This window comes from Rutilus rutilus (assembly GCF_951802725.1).
Source record: "Rutilus rutilus genome assembly, chromosome: 2".
NCBI lineage: Eukaryota > Metazoa > Chordata > Actinopteri > Cypriniformes > Leuciscidae > Rutilus > Rutilus rutilus.
In genome coordinates, this window is record NC_140210.1 from 47,497,514 (window position 1) to 47,511,250 (window position 13,737).

Here is a 13,737-nt window from a genome sequence, read left to right on the forward strand (position 1 = left end):
GATAATTAAGGGAATATGTAAGTGATTGTTGAGCATTAGTGATGAACACCTGCTGTTAGAACAGAAAATAGAGAAACACAATAACTACAACTGACTTCCAGCCATTACACATTATTACACTTATTATTAACCAGTATGACTTTATTTCTGTCATACAGAAGTTGTTATTGAAAATGTTTGTTTGAAGTTACCATTATAGAGATCAGTGCTTGCTTTAGTTGGGATGCTGATGCTAAAACATTCATTTTTCTTTTGCTGCTTGAGCTGTGTTTTTGCAAGTCACACTTGTGCGCACACAGTTTATGAATGATTGTGGTTGTAATGATTATGGTGACAAAATCATCATATTGCCTGTTCATTCACTAAGGAATTAATTCTTATTCATTCAGAGTTTTATCCTCGATCAAAAGTGTTACATTAGCACCACTGTGAAACTACAGCAATAAATTACTATGACTCTTTTTTTAACACATCATGCATAAACCAAAAAAAAACAGAGCTACACTATGTTTTAGAAACACAGAGATATCACAATTTAGCACATTAATCTCAACAATGGTGGCAATATTTCTTTTTCTTTTTTTATTCATGCAGCAGTGCATGCTGGGAGTTTTATATTATCCTGGAACCCAGCATGCATTGCGACATGAAACTTTTCACCATTGTTGAGATTCATATGCTGATTGTTGATGTCTGTGTGTGTCTGAGTCAAGCAGGAGTAAAATAAAATTTAATGCATTATTTGATTGTTATTTTTCCGAAGATCTGAAAACAGAAATATTGATTTCATTTTGTAGATACACAAATTTATGCTAAATATGACATACCCATAATTTCAATGAATATATACAGAAAAATTCTGAAAATCAGACATGTCCAAGATGATTGTGACATCATCACAAAAGAAGAAAAACACCTGATCAACTTCTTCTTGACTTTTTCTTGCCATAACAAATGTGTTTTATAAACTCACTGTTACAGCAGTCAGAGAGAGATGAATGATAAGAAGTCAAGAGACAAGACCAACTAAAGCAAATACTGATCTCCATCATGGTGACAACAAATTTTATTATTAACTAAATCTTTGTTAATTCTCTACAAGAACTTTTGTACATGTATGAAAGAAATAATGTTAAACTGGTTTGTAAACTGGTTTCACACTCAGTGTTGCTGGAAGTCAGTTGTAGTTTTTGTGTTTCTCTTTTTTCTGTTCTTGTTTCTCTGTCCTTCAGTAATTCTGCTTATCAGGTGTTCATCAGTTTCTCAATTCACTCACTTCTTTTCATTCACTCTGTCAAGTGGACTATATTAGTGAACTAATGTAGGGAATAGTGAATGAGGGTATAGGGTGTGATTGGGAAAACAGCCTCTGAGTGTCGACTTTGAGCACTGTTCATTTACAGTATATTCCTGCAGGCTAGTTTTGTTTTCTACGGTATATTACTGTTTTAATGGAAAATGGTATGATATTGTCAGAATTACGCCTTTTTTACAGCAAGGGTTAACAGTGTATGGCAAGTGTAAACACATGAATTGGATATGGGTCACAATTTAAATAACGTGTAAACAGACAGTCAAAAAAATCGGATATAGGCAACAAATCAGAATTGGGCATCAAGACCTGCAGTGTAAACGAGGCCGAAGAGTCTCCAGCAGGGAATCTGCACCTATCAGCTGCTGTGTACTACACTGGCTCTTCTTTCATCCAGACTAACAAGGTTTGTAAAAAAATAGTGACCTTATTATTTAAAGTATTTAAAGTTTATAAGGCCAGTGCAGAGCACAATGCCACGGTGGGATGTAGTACATGCTATTTCTGATTTTACTTTACAGGTGCTCAATGCAATGCATGTGAGAACCTTCAGCAGAATGACACATCGAAATCATGTGCACAACTACATTCTGCCTTCCGTGCTGCATAAATGGCGATCACATCAGAGCGACCTGCTTGATGGACTTAAACAGAGCGAAACTGTATCTCTTGGTGGTGATATGAGAGCTGACAGTCCAGGCCATTGCGCAAAGTATGGCTCATACTCCATGATGGATCTCAGCACAAACAAAATTGTTGATATCCAGCTTGTACAGGTAAATGGATTATAAAAACCAAGTAGCCAGTATTTGCAAGGGAAACTCTTGGGACATTTTGAGAAATTAATAAAATTTCAGACTTTAGAAGTCTGTATTTAAAGAAATGTTATGTCTATGATCCACAGAGCAATGAAGTGGGAAGCAGTGTCCATATGGAAAAGGAAGGGCTTATACGGAGTCTGGAGTTTCTCGAAAAATCTGGTGTCAAAGTAGCTTCCCTGGTGACAGACCGACACACCCAGGTTCAAAAGTTTGTCCGGGAACAGAAACCAGACATTGACCACTTTTATGATGTATGGCATTTATGTAAAGGTAGGATGATTTTAAAAATGTAGTTAATTTTAGATTAATTATTTGTAGCACAGCTAATCCTGTGCAACATTAACACCCACTGTAGAACAAATGTATTACATCTTTTTAAACTGTTCTCAGCACTCACCAAGAAGGTGGATGCCATGTCCAAAGAGAAAGACTGCAACACGGTGAAAATGTGGCAGAAGAGCATAAAAAATCACCTCTACTGGTCCGCATCCGGTTCATCAAATGGAGAGGAAACCGTGGCAAAATGGACATCTCTTCTCAACCACGTCCAGAATGTGCATGTCCATGAAAATCCATTCTCCTTCCACTGACAAAAACAAGTGGCTGAAGCCCGGTACGCCAATATTCAATAGCAATTATGCTAATCCTGTAGTATACTCTAAGCTGCTATGCACTCATCTTTTGTATTGGTTATTCTCTGTCCTCTTCTAGCAACAAAGGCCGTCTACAAGCTGGAGAAGGTGCTAATGAACAAGCGTGTTCTTGGCGACGTGAAAAAGCTGAGCCCTCTCTATCAAACATCTGCCTTGGAGGGGTTCCACAGTGTGATTCTGAGGTTTGCACCAAAAAACGTGGTCTTCTCATACTTGGGGATGCTTTGCAGGTAAATTGTATAGTAATCATGTTGTCAATATTGTATAGTAACAACACTTTGTAAACAGCCAAGCCATACTGTCTACATGAGTAGTGTGTGGAAGGTTTTCATTTTGATGTCCATGTTAACAGATTAGAGCAGCCACACAGGTAGAGAGAGAGGGGCAGTGTGGCCATGGCATCATTATGTTGGAGTAATCCCATACAAATCCTCATTTCAGACTTTACCTGGCTGCTTTGCATTTCAATGAAAATTCTGGCCGTACCCAAGCAAGGACTGCAGCAGGAGAACTGCGGTTCAAAATTAAATTTCCCAAGGCCAAGAGAGGGGAACATGTGGTGTCCATGGTGAAGACCAAATATTCTACTGGTTAGTTAATTCTCAATTGCCTTTTGATATCTCCATACTTACATACACATAATTTTTAATTTTTGCATTTACTCTGCTGGCAAGATTTTGGCACCACCTGATAGAGAAAAGGTGTAGCATGTTTGCCAGTGTGACAAGCAGTAAAAACACAATTTCTATTGCAGTTACTTTGTTAACAGTTTGTCAACAGTTACCATATGAATGACTCAAATTGTATGCTATGTGCTCTTGTCTGTGTTTTAGAATATGTGACTGAGCTGATGGACATCCTCTTTAACGAGGTCATCCAGGACCCTGCACCCTTTGTGGCTAATATGAAAGCGGTGGCTGTTCCTGGATTCCTGTGTTCAACGTACGAGCGACCTGGGAAATCCGACGCAATTGCTAGCCATGTATCCAGGTTCAGCTGTCCCAGTTGTGAGGGAACAGCTCTAACAACACCCATCTAAGTCCACAATCCCTTTCTGTTTTCTGCCAACATGTAAGTTACCATCTCCACAGTACTATTCTTGCCCTTACTCAATTTTTGGCTACACAGACCACAGACACACAGGCTCTCTCTCTCAAATTTGATGCACACATTGCACATCTGCTCACGCAACTTTCTCTCTCGCGCGTGCCGGTCACCACAACACAGCAAGCAGGCAAAGCACACGGCACGCAAACTATATATAGGATAATTCGTTTTTCTTAGTTACGAACCCGACCCGAACCCGAGGCTGTTCAATAAACATTAACCCTAACCCGACCCGAAACCCGCACATTTTTCGGGACCCGTCGGGCTCGGGTCGGGTAGCAGACCTCTATAATATATACAGTACATTAGATCTGTCACAATTACATTATCAACTACTTGCACAATATATATGGACATGATAGTCCAGATTTGACAGTAAGTTGTGACGCATACAAACATGGTTGACGGTTGTCCAAAATAGCTATGAAATTTATTAAGTGTATTGAATAGTGTATATGGCACATTCCCAAACAAGTACAATATATACAGATTTTTTTACATTTAAATGGGAGGCCTAAAGCCTGTGTACTCCCCATCTTCGTCTGAGTATTCCTGGTGAATACGGAGCACAACACAAGAAGGTATGACAACCCTGTTGTGCTTTCCCAAGTATCCCCAGCACCAGGAAACGAAAGATCTGTAGGCCAGGTAGCGAGCACGACTGTAATGACAAAATTAAAAACAAAATGTCATGTCACATAATAATATAATATTTATAAAGGTTTGTATTTGGTTGGTGGTCTTCTAATAATTGCAATAAAAACTGACATTGTGAAGTTATTAATATCTGGTGTCTGTGTACATCAAAAACAGCCTTTGTCTTATTTTCCTCTTTTTGGTCAGGTCTAACAGAACGGGACCCCAGAAGATGACCGTTTGATTCATCAACCTGTAGTCTGCCTCATATCATTCATGTATACATTAATAAACATTTCCTAATATGATTGCATAAATAGTGTGACTTTGTTCTTGTATCCTAAACCTTACCAGTTTTTGAAAAGACTGGCATGCCATTTGATCAACACAAACGTAATTTCTACACATTCAAAATGATTTTTTCTAACTTACACAGCTCTTTCCTTCATCTCCAGTGGCCCATGGTCTGCCTGGTAGGTGTTTAAGGCATTCTGCAGGGAGTAGGGGTTCAGGCAGACAGGCTCAAGCCCAGTGGGCATTTGATGTCAATTTAACATCAATATGACATCAAATTGATGTCAAAATTACGTCAAGAAATTGGTCAAAAATGAAAGTCAAATTGACGTCAAAGTGTTGATGTCAATTTGACGTCAAGAGTTTGACCTCTGCTGATGTCATTTTGCCAAACAAAAAGGTGAAACGCATGGCCGTACACTTATTACCAGCTTCACTTAAAACTAACCAGATTTACTTTATTTAATTTCCAGTTTAATGAAATCATATTTTGTATTTTAAAGTCACCATGATGGTGGTTAGCGTTTGCTTTAGTTGTGCTCTTGACCCTTTACTCTTTAATATAAAAATTTCTCTGGCTGCTTTAATTGTGTGTTTATAAAGCACAATTATTGTAGCTAAAAAAAGCCATCAGAAACTGAGATCAGGAGATGTTGGCTGTTTATTGATGATATCATCATGTAACTGTCTGAATCTCTGATTATGTTCAGTGTCTAATGCTTTGATTATATGGGACTTGTGGTTTAAAAGTGGTTTTATTTATGATAGAAGTAATTTGATTCTACAGCATATCTAGCAGTGTTGTTTATCAAATAATGTACTTGGCTTTTAATAACTACTTAGTGCACAAAACCCTGTCATCTATGGCATTACTTAGACATCACACAGACATCAAGAAACAGCATATGAATCTCAACAATGGTGACAATCGAACAAAATATCCAGATAATCAGATCAACTCCAGCTGCATAATTTATTAAAGCCGCAATGCATGCTGGGAGATATGGGTGAGTTTTGATTGGTGGCACCCAGCATGCACTGCAGCATGAAGTATTTCATTGATTGTCACCATTGTTGAGAGTCATACACTGATTCTTGATAGCTAAGTAATAATGTTGAGTTTAATGCATTAAATGTTTTTTTAAAATCCTTTATTAATTTAAAAAAACGTTATTCTCATGCTGTTCAATTAAATGGCTTCTATTATAATACAACATTAAAATCACAAGTCCTATATAATCAAACATTAGACACTGAATAAGATCAGCGATTCAGGCAATTACATGATGATATTGTCATCATCTTCAATAAACTGCCAACATCTCCTGATCGGATGGCTTTTATAGCTACAACACATGTGATTTATAAACACGCAGTTATAGCAGCCAAATTTTTTTTTTTTTTTATAGAGTCAAGGGCCAAGAGCACAACTAAAGCAAACGCTAACCACCATCATGGTTTCATCAAAATATGTTTAATATATTTTAAACTATTTAAATATTATATTTATTTAAACCGGAAATTAAATAAAGTAAATCTGGTTAGTTTTAAGTGAAGCTGGTGATAAGTGTACGGCCATGCGTTTCACCTTTTTGTTTGGCAAAATGACATCAGCAGAGGTCAAATCTTGACATCAAATTGACATCAACACTTTGACGTCAATTTGACTTTCATTTTTGACCTATTTCTTGACGTAATTTTGACATCAAGATGCCCGCTGGGAGGCCTGGATGAAGAGTCATGCATCGTGGCTCTTCAGGAAGCTCTCCACATCTATTCTGAACCTGTTGGAGTATATGTTATAAGGTGTTTTAGTGCTAGAGATCTAATTCTAGTTGTGTATTCATACTTGTAATGATCATTGTGGGAGGGAGACACATTTGTTTCTTTACATACAGCATTAATGTCTTTGCAGCAGACATTCTCCTCCTCTGTGGGCATTGTCCTGCATTCTCCACAGGTGCACCTACAGTTTAATTCACAGTGTGATACTAGTGTGATTAACAGTGTGGTTTAATTGTCATACATTTGAGTTCTCAATTCTGTTATAACAATTACAGAAAAGTTTTCTGAACAATTTAGAGCATATTCTGTTTCTCAGCTTGTGTGTTGCAATAATAATATTCAGCAGTCCTTTATCTCATGGATTTATGCACATCGTTTTCATACTTAATATAACAACCATGACGGCTGTTATATCTGTAACTATAAAACGTAAAAATGTTTTATTCTGTTATTTATTGCTAGCCTAACTTTATTTGGCTAAGTGAGGTTATGCTAGTTACATATTAACGTTAGCTAACTTGCATAAAAGGGAGAAAAAAAATCTTACCATTCTGTTGCAGACCGAGGGGGACGATGATTCTCTAGAAGCTGGTCAATGTCCTCTGAATAGGCGGATCTTTTGTGACGTCATTGTTTATGTTTGCCGCGTTGCATCACGGGAATCGTGTGGCAGGAAACACCGCTAGATACCTGTAATTTGATTGTTTTGCACGTTTGGAGGAGGATTTAGAGAAGAGGATGGTTCACTCTTGCTGTGTGGTCGATTGTACGGCTCGTTGGGGGCCTGATAAAAAGTTTTTTCGAATTCCCTCCGAAAAGGATCGCGAAAAACGAAAGAAATGGTTGCGTGCAATTAGGCGATTGAACCTGGACGCTCCGAAGCCTGGATTCCTAACGTTACTGATCGAGTTTGTGAGGCTCATTTTGTTCATGGTAGGCCTGAGTCTTAGTGACTATGTCCTCTGTCATTTGAACGAGCGGTTGACTTCCTGAGTCTATGAAACCACTCCCTCAGAAAGAGGCAATGGGCTCAGATTGGTTAGTTTGGCCGGTGTGTTGTAATTGGCTAAACTGCGTCCGGAATCTTCACGCCCATTACCTTTACGGGCGACAGTTGCATGTGCTCCGGTCAAATGTAATGGTCTCAATTTTGCCTCATCAGTTTGAGCCAGAATCAGACCCAGAGAGCGGTGATGAAGAGAGTCAAGCAGAACCTCCGCAAACACGGCTCTTACTAAACGTTTCTGAATGGTAATTTTTTTTTATTATTATTATTTTCTCAAAGAATTTCCATACGCTGTTACTTGAAAATGCTACTGCTGTTTGTTAGCTTTTGAGATACGGTTTCCCCCTGATTAAACATTTAATATAACTGAATACATGACTGAGTAATACCGTTTTTTAAAGATATTGTTTTATTGATAGAATGAACAACAGTTTAACTATTCACAAAACTTACCGGTAGTTTACTCAGTTTGTCGTTTTCTTTAGGTGTACATGTGATAACAGCAGCTGAAGTTTGCTGTTGCGATAATTTTTTGAAGTTTGTACACGTTTCTTATACACCCAAAATAACATCGAACTAACTAGCTACTATAACCAAACAGCTTTGGCATTGGTTTGCATTCTTGATCAAATAAAAAAATTACGTCATAAAGTATACATGGAAAATACGTTTACAAAATTTGTACATATTACAAATTCGGGTCCAAAATGTTTGTACGCATCTGTCATATACTAAAGCCAGCGCTGGCATTTTTTACATCCTTGATAAAACTAAAACATTACGTCTTTAATTATACAGGCAAATACATTTAAAATGATTAAATCTTACTTGCAGGTTGTGGCCCAACAACTGCTGCCTCTGGTTTTATAGCTGTAACTGCTTCATGTTGGAGTAATAGTTTCTTGTTGAATCCGACATTGAACTCGTGTAGATTCTGGAAGCTGTCTTCCGTAAAATGCGCAGCACAGAGAGCTAAACTACGATTGTAATTGTCAGGAACATAATCAAACTTAAATTTTAACCATTGTTGACGAACTACAGCGTCTGTAGGAAGCCTGAACACAGAAGACCTGACAGCTGGGTGAAAATAACACTTTGACGGCTACAGCTCTCCACTATAACTCCTCCTCTTCGACAGCAGAACATGTTCCAGAGGGAGGGTTGATGTAAATGTATGGGTTAGTTACGTATAAAACCCTGGAAGTATCTCGTTGTAGTCCCATTCGAGTCGTTTTTGTAGGCATTAAACTTCCTGATTTTTAAAAGACAATATCTCCGCTTACGTTGAACTTTCAGCGCAGCAACTTTGCAGATACTGTTCATGCACCAACAGCAACATTACACAGTATTTAAAATGAAAAAAGTGAAATGGCAATCAACCACCCCTTTAACACATCTCTTTTTAGAGTGCTCTGAGAACGTCTCCACTGCTCTAGGGTCCAGTGGCGGCTGCTTTACACACTGCATCCGGCACTTTACACCACTGCATCTGACGCTTCCTATTGCATTTGGTGATGTAAGGCTTGGATGAAGCTTCTCGGCCATGGAAACCCATTCGATGAAGCTCTCTACGCACTGTTCTTGAGCTAATCTGAAGGCCACACAAAGTTTGGAGGTCTTGGCGACTTCTGCACACTGTGCACCCGCTCTGTGATTTTACGTGGCCTACCACTTCATGGCTGAGATGCTGTTGTTCCCAATTGCTTCCACTTTGTTATAATACCACTACCAGTTGACCGTGGAATATTTAGTAGTGAGGAAATTTCACAAATGGATTTTTTGCACAGGTGGCAACCTATCACTGTAAAACGCTTGAATTCACTGAGCTCCTGAGAGCAACCCATTCTTTCACAAATGTTTGTAGAAGCAGTCTGCATGCCTACGTGTAGTGATGTGACATTTGAACCGAGGTGTCGGAGCTTGTGTCGAGAAAAAATGTGCATGCCAGATGAAGCCGCGATTCGAGGCTTGTGTTGTTAACATGAAAATCACGTGACTAATGACAAACGAGGCCTCGGTTTGTGTGGATACGTCATCGGTTCGGTCTGAGTGTCGCTTCCGGATAAAGGCGGTTCGAAACTCGCGCCACCTTGTGGGTGTTGTCAGGAGTAGTAGAAGCAGTTGTAGTAGTGTCAAAGAGTCAGAGAGTTAGATAACTATCATTGTCATTGTCGTTATTGTGTCATATATGTGTTAGGGCTGTATTACATTATCAGGTTAGAATAGTTATAGTATATTGTTATTATTAATTATAGTAGCTATATTATAGTCTTGCTATATTAATTAGATAATATTATTTGGATTGCTCTGGATTTTTGGATCTGGACTGGACTTCTTTTTGATTTGGATTGCCCTTTTGGATTTGTTTGCTTTTTGTGGTAATGGAACCAGCAAGAGGGAATGAATGAATTCAGAATGGCTGGTTCAGAATGAATGAATTTGTCTGCTATTTCTTTGCACAGTAGCTAGGAGTCACTAGTGAGCAATGCTGAATGAAGCTTCGAGTAATGAACCTTTGGCTGAAGCAATGGGCTGCGAGGTCTCAGTGGTTCAGGAAGCCTCATTTTGCCATCACTACCTACGTGCTTGATTTTATACAACTGTGGCCATGGAAGTGATTGGAACACCTGAATTCAATTATTTGGAGAATGTTAATGTAAATGTATTTCGGGCTCTCACCAGGTGGGGGTAGTATGCGTACAAAGGGATTTTTAACAGATGTTTCTTGTATTCTTGAAAAAGCTCTGTATGCCACTGAACTCACCTGCTTCTCTTCAGTGTTGATAATGACCAGATCACCACCTTGATCAATGCAGTACTGCCTGCTCTCAGACCAGCTCTTCTCCTCATTGGATATGAAAAGCCTGCCATTTCCTATTTAATAAACAAATACATTTTTTTTTTTTTTTTGGATAGTAAAGTGCAATACTATATGGACACATTCATTTTTACACACCTCGTTTACATAACTTCTTTAGTTCTGTCTCCAGTTCCAGTTTCTTCTTATTCAAAGAATCAAAATTTCTCTGCAATTGGTCTTTCTCAGTACTGAGATCACTGACTCTGGTCTCCAGCTCAAGTTTCTTCTGACTCAAAGAGTTTAAACTGTTCTGTAACTGGCCTTTCTCAGCAGAAAGATCATTGACTCTGGTCTCCAACTGGCTTTTCTCAGCAGTGAGATCTTTGACTCTGGTCTCCAGCTCCAGTTTCTTCTGACTCAAAGAATCAAAACTTCTCTGTAACTGGCCTTTCTCAGCAGAAAGATCATTGACTCTGGTCTCCAACTGGCTTTTCTCAGTGGTTAGATCTTTGACTCTTGTTTCCAACTGGCTTTTCTCAGCAATGAGATCTTTGACTGTGGTCTCCAGCTCCAGTTTCTTCTGACTCAAAGAATCAAAACTTCTCTGTAACTGGCCTTTCTCAGCATTGAGATCATTGACTCTGGTCTCCAAATGGCTTTTCTCAGCAGTGCAATCATTGGTTCTGGTCTCCAACTGGCTTTTCTCAGTGGTTAGATCTTTGACTCTTGTTTCCAACTGGCTTTTCTCAGCAGTTATATCTTTGACTCTGGTCTCTAGCTCCAGTTTCTTCTGACTCAAAGAATCAAAACTTCTCTGTAACTGGCCTTTCTCAGCATTGAGATCATTGACTCTGGTCTCCAAATGGCTTTTCTCAGTGGTTAGATCATTGGCTCTGGTCTCCAACTGGCTTTTCTCAGCAGTGAAATCACTGGCTCTGGTCTCCAACTGGCTTTTCTCAGTGGTTAGATCTTTGACTCTTGTTTCCAACTGGCTTTTCTCAGCAGTTATATCTTTGACTCTGGTCTCTAGGTCCAGTTTCTTCTGACTCAAAGAATCAAAACTTCTCTGTAACTGGCCTTTCTCAGCATTGAGATCATTGACTCTGGTCTCCAAATGGCTTTTCTCAGTGGTTAGATCTTTGACTCTTGTTTCCAACTGGCTTTTCTCAGCAGTGATATCTTTGACTCTGGTCTCTAGCTCCAGTTTCTTCTGACTCAAAGAATCAAAACTTCTCTGTAACTGGCCTTTCTCAGCATTGAGATCATTGACTCTGGTCTCCAAATGGCTTTTCTCAGCAGTGAAATCTTTGGCTCTGGTCTCCAACTGGCTTTTCTCAGTGGTTAGATCTTTGACTCTTGTTTCCAACTGGCCTTTCTCAGCAGTGAAATCATTGGCTCTGGTCTCCCACTGGCTTTTCTCAGTGGTTAGATCTTTGACTCTTGTTTCCAACTGGCCTTTCTCAGCAGTGAAATCATTGGCTCTGGTCTCCAACTGGCTTTTCTCAGTGGTTAGATCATTGACTCTGGTCTCCAAATGGCTTTTCTCAGCATTGAGATCATTGGCTCTGGTCTCCAACTGGCTTTTCTCAGTGGTTAGATCTTTGACTCTGGTCTCCAGCTCTAGGTTCTTGTGACTCAGAGAGCTGAAGTTGTTCTGTAACTGGTCTATCTCAGTTTGATATCTTGAACCAGTCTGTAACATGTGTCTAGCTTGTATTTCTGTCTCTGCCGTGAGCTTGAAATACAGTACTATAATGGCGGCCACTAGGAGAACGCACATGATGCTAAAGCACACTGTGCTCAACACAACACACTTACTTCCTCCTGCCAAACAGGAAAACGTAAAAAAAAAAAAAAAATCAATACATTTTCTCGTTAAAATAGTAAGGCTTTTAAGAAACATGTTCATAATTACAAACATATATTGAACAGATGTTGAAAAATACTGCTATTCAATATAAACAACTAAAATCACACTAAATGTCTTACTGTGTTTTTGAGCTGTTGCTTCACTCTGGCTGAGTTTTCGGTCCTTAGTAGCATAAATATCTTCATCTCTGTCCAGTCCCCTCTCGTTGCACTTGCTGCAGGTCTCACTGTCAACATTTGTATAAATGCCCTCCAGTTCCATTATGACTTCTGCGTCTCTTCAGTTGAGCTGTGGACTTTAGGAGGAGGAGTGCAGTGTTTAATATAGAGAACCTCCCCTAGAATTTACATATTGCTGACCAACAAAAATTCAAACTTTGATGCACTGTACATCTTCACAACATAAATGTGATGAATGTCAAACATGTTGGGTTCATACTTCATACAGTTACTCACAAAATGACTTCAAACATTAATTAATCTTTTTGTAAAAAAAAAAAAAAAAAGCAAAGATAAGCATTAAAAATGAACTTGTTACAACCATTCTGAACTTTATATTGAGTATTATTGGCACTCAGTGTCACTATGAGGTGATGAACTTCAGACTGATGTGCTGTGTTAAACACATATGCACATTTCCTTCCAAAGAAACTTATTTTTACATCCTGCTGAGCTTGAATTATTGGACAATTACACAAGGTTCCCCACACAAAATAAGGTTACTCTATGTTGAAGATTATAAATAATATAATATGTGCATTTCAGCATCAATATTGAATCAGTGCACTCTAAAAGTTTATTGTTTTGGGACAGTAATCAGAATAGATGACCTTGCTAGACTTCTTTTATTAGGAAATTTGCTTTGTAAGATTTGTAAGAAATTGTAACATTGTAAGTCAAGCTGGTATACATTATTTAATTTGCCAAGTAACAGGGTAGTTATTAAAAAAAGCAACAGTCAAAATTAACTAATGTTTAACATACATTGAAAGTTATGGCTAGCAGTGGGAGGACATTATGTTATTCAACCTGGAATGTGAATGGCCTGGGTTGTCCAATTAAAAGGAAGAAAATACTGGAACATCTGAAAACTAAAAAACAAGATGTAGTATTCTTGCAGGAAACACATTGTTGTCCCCAGGAATCAGTTAAATTATGCAGGGACTGGGTAGGACACGTAACCTTTAGCACTGGGTCATCTAAAAGTCGAGGAGTAGCTATATTAATGAACAAAGGCTTACAGTTCAGGCTCAGGAGGGAGGTTAAAGATGAGGAGGGCAGAATAAGTATAATACTAGCAGAGATACAAGGACATACTCTGATACTGGCCAATATATATGCACCCAATGTTGATCACCCTAATTTTTTCGTAGACTTAGAAAGTAAGTTGCATGATATTGGACAGTATCCCATATTTCTGTGAGGAGACTTCAATGTTGTCTTAGATCAAATCC

At 38.6% G+C, this 13,737-nt stretch overlaps 2 protein-coding genes across 3 annotated transcripts in view; one reads left to right on the plus strand and one right to left on the minus strand.

Moving 5' to 3' along the window:
- LOC311285808 (uncharacterized protein) overlaps positions 1-12,607 on the minus strand; it is a 20,586-nt gene extending 7,979 nt beyond the window's left edge. Inside the window, exons 1-4 of one of the 2 annotated variants that reach the window (XM_084401608.1) lie at positions 12,404-12,607; positions 11,996-12,238; positions 10,571-11,869; positions 10,379-10,488 (exon numbers count right to left, since the gene is read on the minus strand). In XM_084401608.1, coding sequence (XP_084257734.1) covers positions 10,379-10,488; positions 10,571-11,869; positions 11,996-12,238; positions 12,404-12,545 — 1,794 coding nt within the window. In that variant the 5' untranslated portion in view covers positions 12,546-12,607. Of the gene's footprint in view, positions 1-10,378; positions 10,489-10,570; positions 12,239-12,403 lie in introns of both variants that reach the window. The other variant, XM_084401607.1, reaches the window with a different exon arrangement.
- Positions 1,629-4,920, plus strand: LOC311286494 (uncharacterized protein). Its single transcript, XM_084402712.1, has 8 exons — positions 1,629-1,718; positions 1,834-2,088; positions 2,217-2,403; positions 2,524-2,746; positions 2,845-3,016; positions 3,228-3,376; positions 3,620-3,857; positions 4,737-4,920. Exons 4-7 carry the CDS (start codon positions 2,635-2,637, stop codon positions 3,823-3,825), a joined length of 639 nt encoding a protein of 212 aa, XP_084258838.1. The 5' UTR covers positions 1,629-1,718; positions 1,834-2,088; positions 2,217-2,403; positions 2,524-2,634; the 3' UTR covers positions 3,826-3,857; positions 4,737-4,920.
- Positions 12,608-13,737: the final 1,130 nt, after the last annotated feature.

Excerpts from the sequence above, each read along its gene's own strand:
- LOC311286494 (XM_084402712.1), top strand. The coding sequence starts at position 2,635 with ATGGAGAGGAAACCGTGGCAAAATGGACATCTCTTCTCAACCACGTCC. Across the intron at positions 2,747-2,844 it reads AAACAAGTGGCTGAAGCCCG|CAACAAAGGCCGTCTACAAG; the intron begins GTACGCCAATAT and ends GTCCTCTTCTAG. Across the intron at positions 3,017-3,227 it reads TACTTGGGGATGCTTTGCAG|ACTTTACCTGGCTGCTTTGC; the intron begins GTAAATTGTATA and ends TCCTCATTTCAG.